The sequence below is a fragment of the Cebus imitator genome, unplaced genomic scaffold (assembly GCF_001604975.1).
Source record: "Cebus imitator isolate Cc_AM_T3 unplaced genomic scaffold, Cebus_imitator-1.0 Scaffold218, whole genome shotgun sequence".
Taxonomy (NCBI): Eukaryota; Metazoa; Chordata; class Mammalia; order Primates; family Cebidae; genus Cebus; species Cebus imitator.
The window spans coordinates 1,625,558-1,635,955 of record NW_016107533.1 but is presented as its reverse complement, the minus strand read 5'-3'; the positions used below and the strand labels follow the sequence as shown (position 1 = coordinate 1,635,955).

General features: G+C 37.7%; 1 protein-coding gene across 11 annotated transcripts in view; it reads left to right on the top strand.

Annotated features, from left to right (window-relative positions):
* Positions 1-10,398, top strand: part of FAM135A (family with sequence similarity 135 member A) — a 147,963-nt gene that overhangs the window by 47,754 nt on the left and 89,811 nt on the right. For all 11 annotated transcript variants that reach the window (XM_017549426.2, XM_037746036.1, XM_017549418.2 and 8 more), the window contains 3 exons: positions 5,541-5,680; positions 5,793-5,863; positions 7,631-7,804. In XM_017549426.2, coding sequence (XP_017404915.1) covers positions 5,541-5,680; positions 5,793-5,863; positions 7,631-7,804 — 385 coding nt within the window. The remainder of the gene's footprint in view (positions 1-5,540; positions 5,681-5,792; positions 5,864-7,630; positions 7,805-10,398) is intronic.

Genomic DNA, 10,398 nt, shown 5'->3' with positions numbered 1-10,398 from the left:
TTATTATATGATGGATCATAGTATCTGTGTTAGATACTGATTATAAGTCAAGTAAGATGAGATTTGAGAGTTGACCTTTGGATTTAGCAAAGCAGAAATCATTAGTGGTCTTGATAAGAACAGTTATATGGGTTAAAGCTGATTGGAGTATGGATTAATTATTGCTGTGTAAAAATTTATCCCACAACTTAGTTTAAAACAATGAACATTATCTCACAGTTTCTGTGTGTCAGGAATTTAGCTGCATGCCTCTGACTCAGGATCTCTCATTAGGTTACAGTCAATTACTTCTGCTGTATTCACACAAGTCCTACCATTACTTTTTGTTTTGTTTTGTTTTTTGGAGACGGAGTCTCGCACTGTTGCCCAAGCTGGAGTGCAGTGACACGATCTCAGCTCACTCTGCAACCTCTACCTCCCAGGTTCAAGTAAGTCTCCCAAGTAACTGGAATTGCAGGTGTCCACCACCATGCCCAGCTAATTTTTGTATTTTTAGTAGAGACAGGATTTCACCATGTTGGCCAGGTTGGTCTCAAACTCCTGACCTCAAGTGATCTGCCTCAGCCTCCCAAAGTGTTGGGATTACGAAGGACCAGGGTTGATCTATGTGAATACAGCAGAAGTGACAGTAGGGGCAGGGTGGGGTGGCAGCCCCTGCTATCACTTCTGCTGTATTCACATAGATCAACCCTGGTCCTTCATAGGAGATTGTGCAAGAGTATGACTACCAGGAAGAGAATCTTTGGAGGCCATTTTGGAGGCTGGCTGTCACACAATGAGCTGAAGAGAGAATGAGAAATGGATTAAACACACTAAATAGCAAAGACATTTCATTTTGCCAGAAAGGAGAGCAGAGAAATAGGGAGTTTGTCTAGGTGCATCTTCAGGTAGATGCAGTAGTAGAGCTTACAGAACTTTTAATTATTTTTATTTTCTCATGAAATAAGAACCAAATTTATCAGTGAGACTGAAGACTAGGTGAGGTGAGAAAATAATCTATGAAATACTCATCTAGGAATATGGGGAGAAAATGGATTTGGAAAATACAGTGTGATTGCTATGTAGCACTAATGACCCACTTGAAATTAATGGTCATGAATCTAAAGTATAGTCAGTCAAGATACCTGTGTATTTTTCTCCAGGCACATTCAGCTTGTAGGTACCAAGTATGGATTGGGCAGAGAGCTGGAGTTGGGATTTGTCCAGGTCAATATGACCAAGCAAGGGTAGCATATATCCTTAATAGGTTATATGCAAGAGTGTATTATAATGATGGATCATAGGACTTAAGATGGGCAGGGGAAAAAAGAGAAAGTAAAGGTATGATGAAAAGGAGTAGGGTTATACTCCTAAATGTGGTCAAAGGATCATTGAACTTGTAGTCTTAGAGGGTATGAACTAGAAAGACAGGCGGAAGTAGGGGAGGAGAGGTTGATTGAAATTCACATTACAACAAGCATTACACAGGTTCTCACTTATAAGTGGGAACTAAATGATAAGAACACATGAACACATCCTGGGGAATGACACACACTGGGGTCTGTTGGAGGGGTTGGAGGAAGGAGATGATCAGGAAGAATACCTAGTGAATGCTGGGCCTGGTACCTGGGAGATGGGATGATCTGTGCAGCAGACCACCATGGCACACATTTACCAGTGTAACAAACCTGCACATCCTATACATGTAATTTTTAAAAAAAGAAATTCAAATTACAGATGGATTGCATTCATTTGTAATACAAATGTCTAGGGAATGATCACAGGAGTGAGGAGATGAGGAGGGTTAGAGGGCAAGAACACTTAAAGAGAGAAGAAAAGGAACCCAGGAGATGAAAGATTAGAAGGTTTACCTACATAGCTGTTGAGTTCACCAAGTGTTACGGCTAGACCAGTTTTGGAAAAAGTGACCTTGAATTAGGAAATAAAGCCTTCAAGATAGGAAGGCTTCCCAGGGTTTGTAGAGTACAAAGATGAGGAAGATAGTGAGTGGTACTGTACTGTCTGATCACAGGAGATTAAAAGCCAGTGATATAAGTGGTTTTAGGCAGAAGGGACAAAGAATGTCTGAAAGCATCAGTAAGCAACAAAGAAGCTCCAGACCCAGTGGTAGAAGTTATATGGAAGTATTGAGAGAGAAGCAGTATCTTCAGGAAAGAGCAATAGAGAAACCTTTGTTTCTTTAAGCAGTGGATTCTAACCTCACATTACCTGGGTGCTTTAAACAAAATTTACTTTTGTTGAGGAAAATTTCTTTTACTTGTCAGGTCTTTAATATACTGAGAAGTTGAGTTTCTGGTCTACTTGGTTTCCCTTTAAGTCTGTATTTCCCGAAGCATCTCAAACTTACAGAAAAGTTGCAAGTACAGTAAAAACAACTTTTTTTTTCTGAAACATTTAAGAGTAATTTGCCAGTATGATTGCTCCATCATCCCAAATATCTTGCGTTGCGTTATTTTTTTCTAAAGAATATTCTCCTACATAACCCTAATGTACCCATCAACATCAAGAAATTAAAATTGACACATGACTGCCATCTTATCCTTAGCCCCATTCAGGTTTTGCTAGTTGTCCCAGTAAAGTCCTAAAGCAAAATGATCCAGTTCCAAATCATATATTGTAATTAATTGTTATGTCTCTTTAGTCTCCTTCATCCTGGAACAGTTCCTCAGTCTTTTCTTGACTTTCAGGACCCTGATACTTTTGTGGAGACTATAAACCTATTATTTTGTAGAATGTTCTTCAGTTTGCATGAGTTTACTATATCCTCATGATTAGATTCAGATTATGTATTCTTGACAGGAATATCTCAGAATGATGCTTTTTGTTCTTCTTGTTACATCCTATTAGGTGATACATGGTTTCTCTTTGTCCCATTCCTAAAAATGTTAACTTGGATCACTTGATTAAGGTGCTCTCTTCCCAGCTTCTTCACTGTAACGTTACTCTTTTTCACTTTGCAATTAATATCTCTTGTTTCTTAAACTTACAATTTTTTTCATTCACTTATTTATTTATATCAGTATGGACTTACGGATTTCTATTGATTCAACAGATGTTAATCCATTGCTGTCATAATTTATTTTGATGCTCACTTTGTCCCAGATATGACCAAGAACATTCTCTTCAAACTAGCTTCTGTGCCCTTTGGTTGTGTCCCCGCATTCTCTAATCACTTCCTTACTTTCTGATATAAAAAGATCGTCCAGATTTGTTTGTGCCCCAGCTTTGGAACCAATCAATATATTTCATTCTGCTTGGGCTCCCAGTATCTCGCTCGAAGTCACCCCTGCACTTAGATTGCCTCCTCATCCTGCTCAAGTTCTGACACTTTACTCTCGGCTGCCCTCCTTACTCCATACAGGCTCTGACATCAGGCCACCACCCCATGTGGATTCCATGTTTTGCAAATTCATGGTTCCTTTTAGTGGAGAATAGTACTAAAGACTAACATTTGGGGTTGTGCTACTCCCAGGCCATTTGAGTGGACAAAGAGTGAGTGAGTACATTGTATACACCTATTTTTTACACATACCTATGCAAATGTACATGTCTTTATCTAAATATATAGTGAAAATCATAAGTTCATATCACTACTTCCAGTTTCAATTAGTACCATGGGATTCATTCTATATTTGTATCTCCTTTCCATATGTGTACATCCTTTCGCTGTTAGGTAAGAAAACGGGCTCCTTTTATCCTTAATATATTTCCTTATTTGATCAGTGCCTTATATGTGCCAATCTCCTGTCACTGCTTCTTCTCCCACACAGATGGTCTCCTTGAACTAGTTGGGCTTCATGTTATGCAAAGTCACTACCTTATGTAGGCCCCCTCCTTTCCCCACTTGACCTCAGTAAGACCTTATGCCAGGACCTCCTTCTCCTCACTTCACTTGGATTCCAGTAGTGTCTCAGGCTGCTGATACCCACCCCTTCTTCACTCCTACCCCCATATGGAAGTCTTTTTATCCCTTTTGGATTCCTACACACCCTGTACCAGGCTGCTCCTCTGTAAAGACACCCTCCCCATCTAACTTGGGTTCAACCCCAGCCTGAGGTGCCTTCCTGTTTAGTTGCCCTATTCATCCTGCTTGGACTCCCAATACCTCGCTTGAAGTCATCCCTGCACTTAGATTGCCTCCTCATACTGCTCAGGTTCTGATACTTTACTCTCGGCTACCCTCCTCACTCCACAGGCTCTGACATCAGGCACCACCCCTTGTGGATTCCATGTGGGCATCTTCCTTACTACAATTGGGCTCTGGGCTCCCTGCCCTGCAGAGGCTCCCTGCCTTTTACTGACATCCATCAGCTTATGTGGATATCTTCATTACTCCAGTTGGAATCTTATATCCCATTTTGAGCTCAAAACCCACCTTAGTCTCTAGTAGTTTCTTTTTCTTTTCTTTTCTTTTTTGTTTTTTGTTTTTTGTTTTTTTGGTCTCCAGTTTCAATTGTTACTTCTGGAGCACAGGGCAATAAGGTCATAACAGCTGTTGGAGTGACGTCAACAACTCAGAGATAAAACCAAACTTCAAAGGGTAAGGACACAGTCCTCCACAGACTTCCCTCATGTCAGCCACAAGTTTAGTGGTCTGCAAGCTACCCACAGTTGTTAAGAGCTGGCTACAATTTTGGAGGTTCCCATTATTACGTCATGTTTGATAATTCAGTAGAACAGCTCATCAAACTCAGCATAGTGCTGTACTTATTATTTATTATAGCTTTATTATAGCAAAAGGATTTAAATTAGAACCTGTATAGGGTTGATCTGGGAGAGTCCCAGATGTGAAGCTTCCATTGTTTTCTTCCCATTAAGTCAGGACACATTAACTTCCCTGTCGAACATCCAGTATGTGATAATATGCAGAGTATTGCCAACTAGAGAAGTTCACCCAAACTTCAGTGTCCAGAATTTTTATTGATGTTTCGTTTTGTAGGCATGATTGATTGAATCATCGCCCGTGTTGCTCAGTCTTTACCTATTTTCCCCTCTCTGGATATTGAGGTTATATCACTAGGCTCAAAGTGCAACTCTCTAATCACATGGCTGGTCTTAGTGATGTGACAAGCCCCTATCCTGAGTTATCTCCTTAGCATGAATTAGGGGCCACCAAGGATTTAGGGGCTACTTCCCAGAAACTGGAGACAAAGACCAGCCAAATTCTTTATTCCAAGTGTTTAGAGTTGAGCTTGTAGCAATCAGGACAAAGACCAACCAAAGTCTTTACTATTCAGCTGTGGAAAACTCAGTTGCTTTCTTAAATGTGGCACATAGATCAGTAGTTCACTCTAAAATTTTGACTTCGATATTTCCTCATTTACCTTCAGATTAAGATGCCATGCAGTAATTTTGTGATGGTTATACTGTACTTATAATCGCAGATATAAGTAAACTTTCAGAAATGTTCCAATACTGCAGTATAGATTGATGACACTGTAGTAATATAATCAAACATATAGTATTTAAAGTACAAGTATTCATTTGCTTGTCTTATATTTTACTTTTTACCTGTCAATTACATATTTTATCTGTTTTAGGTATGGCATTAGCCTTTCCAGCCTCAGTTCACAATTCTCTAATTTGCAGTAAAACATTTCAAATTTTGTACAAAAATGAAGAGGTTGTTTTAAATGATGTTATGATCTTCAAAGTAAAAATGTTGTTGGATGAAAGAAAGGTAAACATCTCTTCATATTTATTTACATAAATATTTTTGTGATTCCTCAAGGTGTTATTTCTAACTTTCTATAAAAATTCAAAAAGTATCTCATAGTGTAATTTCTTTCCAGATTGAAGAAACCCTTGAGGAAATGAATTTTCTGTTATCCTTGGATCTACACTTCACAGATGGAGATTATTCGTAAGTACTAATCAAACTGTAAGGCACTTATGACTGTTATTTGATTGCCATTTTCTTCTTAGAATTCATCCTATCCCTATGTTGTCTTGAACTGCTTGTGTTTTCAGGGGCAACTTCATGAGGATGGTTAGGCCAGCTCTATTGTGCCCATGCAGAATCCATGAGCTCCAGATAACAAAGCCAGACGAGTTAAAGAAATATGGAACAATTTTTCCTAGATCCTAGAAATTGCACTGTTAATGTAATACTACTACCATGAGCCATTTAAATGTAGCTGAGCTCTCTTACACTGTCGCTGGCTAATCTTTCTTGATGGCATTAGTTATGCTTTCTTTAGGTGGGACTTTCTTGATATTTTGATGATGCACACTTGATGGTTGTTCTAGTTCATTAATTTCCAGAGCCCTTGAGGAAGTTTTAGGATGGGCTACCTTCAACTCACCCATACACCTGGACATGCAGACATATCTTTTAGGGACAAATTTTGCTTGTGTTCATTTAAAACAAGAATCAAAGATTCACTTAATTTTATTTATGTGGGGTAAAACCCCTGTGTCAAATGTAGTTTTAGCAATAATTCTAAAAAATGATATATAAATTCAGACTGCATGTGGGATAAATAACTAAAAAGTCACATTACTGAAAGGCCTACTTTAGACGTCCTCTTCACTATCATGAGAAATAAGTTTTTTTTAATATGGTAGCTACTTTTTCTTTGTAATACTTGTTCATTACAAAGAATTTCATGAGGGTTTTTTTTTTTTTAAACCAAGTCTTGTTCATTACGAAGAATTTCATGAGGGTTTGTTGGTTTTTTTTTTTTTTTTAAACCAAGTCAGAATTCTTTAAATGGAATAAGCTGAAATTAGTATTTACCTGTAGATATAATGTATGGATGGATTTTTTTAAAAGTATAATTGGATACAATTTTCATGCTATTGTTTCACATTTTTAATATGTATAAATCTAATGACTGACTAAATATCCACAATAAGATATGTTTTACTTTTTCAAATAAGCAATGGCCTACTTATTTTCGAGCAGCATTTAATAGAATTTTATACAGTAAAAATAATTTGAAATAACTTTTGGGATTTATTATAATAGTATTTGACCTATGTTGTACTGCAGCCTTGTAATAAACAGTATTCTCTATGGGGTAAAATTTACTTTAAGATGAGATTAATTCCTGAAGTATCAAAAAGGACTCATAGGGATATTAATGAAAAAAATAGTTTATATCATGGACTGATAGAAAACAATAGGATCTGATTATTTTCTCAATAGGTATGTTTCATATTGTTTTATAATGCAAATTTGATGCATTAAAAATTACTCATTCAAGCCGGGCGCGGTGGCTCAAGCCTGTAATCCCAGCACTTTGGGAGGCTGAGGCGGGTGGATCACGAGGTCAAGAGATCAAGACCATTCTGGTCAACATGGTGAAACCCCGTCTCTACTAAAAATACAAAACATTAGCTGGGCATGGTGGTGCGTGCCTATAATCCCAGCTACTCAGGAGGTTGAGGCAGGAGAATTGCCTGAACCCAGGAGGCGGAGGTTGCGGTGAGCCGAGATCGCGCCATTGCACTCCAGCCTGGGTAACAAGAGCGAGACTCCGTCTCAAAAAAAAAAAAAAAAAAAATTACTCATTCAAAATTTTTAAGAAGTAATTAAGTAAACAGTTTTTATAGTTTCAACTACTCTGTAATATTTTGGCCTTTACCAAATATTTCATACTTATATGCTAATTATTTCTTTTTACAGGGCAGATGACCTGAATGCCTTGCAACTAATAAGTAGCCGAACATTGAAGCTGCACTTTAGCCCACATAGAGGCCTTCATCATCATGTTAATGTTATGTTTGATTATTTCCACCTTTCTGTTGTGTCTGTTACAGTTCATGCATCATTGGTTGCACTACACCAGCCACTAATAAGGTAAATTTGACTAATATCTTTGTATTAAGTCGTTCTTACACTGCTATAAAGAAATATCTGAGACTAGGCAATTTATAAAGAAAAGATGTTTAATTGAGTCATGGTTCTTCAGGCTATACAGGAAGCACGATGGTGGCATCTGTTTAACTTGCGGCGAGGCTTCAGGAAATTTAGAATCATGGCAGAAATCAAAGGGGGAACAGGCATCTCACATGGCCAGAGCAGAAGCAAAAGAGTTGGGGGAGTTGCTACACACTTTTAAATAACCAGATCTCATGAAAACTCAGTATCATGAGGACATTGTCGTACCAGGAGGAATGATACTAAATCATTCATGAGAAATCTGTACCCCTGGTCCAGTCAACTCCCACCAGGCCCCACTCCAACAATGAGTATTACAATTCAACATGAGATCCTTATTAATGTAGTGTTTTTTATTTTTATAGTGAAAACATGTACTTTGCTAAAGAGAATTGAAATAATAAGGACTTTTAATTTTATAACAAAATTCAAGAGTATGGGAACATTAGCTTGATACCTTTTTTTTTATTACAGAACTATGAAGCTATCTTTGTCAATCCCAAATAAGTTAACAAAGAAAAAATAAAATCTGGAAATAACCATACAACATTGTTTAGTCTGTACCTATGTTTTATGCAATGCTATATGATAATTACTCTACAAAAGTATGTGAATTTTTTCTTTTTTTTTCTTTGCTTCTTATCTAAATAGGTTAATTTTATCTTCTAACTGTTCATCCTACGTAATTCTTGCTTTCTAATTCATTAACCATCTTTATGAATTTTTACTAAGCCTTTTAAAACCATATCATGTACTGGCCGGGCGAGGTGGCTCATGCTTGTAATCCCAGCGCTTTGGGAGGCCGAAGCTGGCAGATCACCTGAGGTCAGGAGTTTGAGAACAACCTGACCAACATGGATAAATCTTGTCTCTACTGAAAATACAAAATTAGCTGGGCATGGTGGTCCCTGCGTGTAATCCCAGCTACTTGGGAAGCTGAGGCGGGAAAATCGCTTGAACCTGGCAGGCCGAGATTGTGGTGAGCCGAGATTGTGCCATTGCATTTCGGCCTGGGCAACAAGAGTGAAACTCTGTCTCAACAACAACAACAAAAAACCCAAAACACAAACAAACAAAAACTATATCATGTACTATTTTAGTTCAAAGGTGTATAATATTCTGGATCATATAGTAAATGCATTGAGATAATTATATTTTTCTGTTCACTTCCATGGGCAGATTGTCTTTCATTAATGTGAAAATACAATACAAGCTCTTCAGTTTTTACATCATCATCCTTGTAGTATGGGCAGCAGATGGATGCTTCAAATCAGTGAATTATATGAAAGTTTCCAAATTTATTTGATTTTTAAACTGTCTGCAATTTCTATGTACACCTGATTCTGACAAATGATATTAGGGATTATGCTTAAGGGATATGATGGTAAGCTGATTTATCAGAAAACTAAGTAGATCATTTTGCAAAATTACCTTCAGAATTTATAGAAGCCCAACACAATTTAACATAATGACCAGATAATAGCCTCCTATGGCATGTCTTTACATTGTTTTAAAAACTAATTGAAAACCTCTTTCATTCTGTTGCTCTCATCTCTTACATGTAGATCATCTTGACTTAAGCTCTCTAACAAGAAAGTGTGCTTTTTGAAATACAACTTTTAAATAATATATAGTGTTGCTTTTATGTGATTATGTGTTTGGTTTTAATGCTAAAAGCTTATCTGTTTATAAAATACATTACTACAGTTTTCTAAATCTCTTCTTATTGTGGTTTTAATAAGAATCCCTAATTAGGCCGGGTGCATTGGTTTATGCCTGTAATCCCAGCACTTTGGGAAGCTGAGGCAGGTAGATCATAAGGTCAGGAATTCAAGACCAGCCTGGCCAAGATGGTGAAACCCGTCTCTACTAAAAATACAAAACTTAGCCAGGTGCGGTGGCAGGTGCCTGTAATCCCAGCTTCTTAGGAGGCTGAGGCAGGAGAATTGCCTTAATCTGGGGGGGCAGAGGTTGCAGTGAGCAGAGATGATGACACTGCATTCCAGTTTAGGAAACAGAGTGAGACTTGTCTCAAAAAAAAGAATTCCTAATTAAACTATTTTAACTATTTCTTTTTAAAACTTACCAAGATTATCTTCATAAAACTAGCTAAGTTTCTCTCCTGAAAAATGCACAAACAATTCATAGAGGTTAGCTCAGGTTATTAATGTTGCTTTTTAAGGCCCTGATTGAACAGAGTAGATATTCACATCACCATCATAGTGAGTTAAATATGTGCTTTCTCTTGCAATGCAGCAGTTTTTGCCACAGACTAATAGGAGAAAGGGGGAGCTCATCTCCTAGAGACCATTTACTGGAAGAAGAAATTTTTGGCTCAGAATCAGAAGCCAAGAGGATTAATTGTTGGCCCTGGTTAGTGACTAGAAAAGAAAAAAATATGCCTGTAACCACTGAGGTTGCCGTTCTTTACGTAGCTGCCATGGGCCCTTATGTCTAACCCTCTCATGCTGCTAGAACTTTGCTGTAAAAGCAGCAGCATCTTTCCCAGCTTT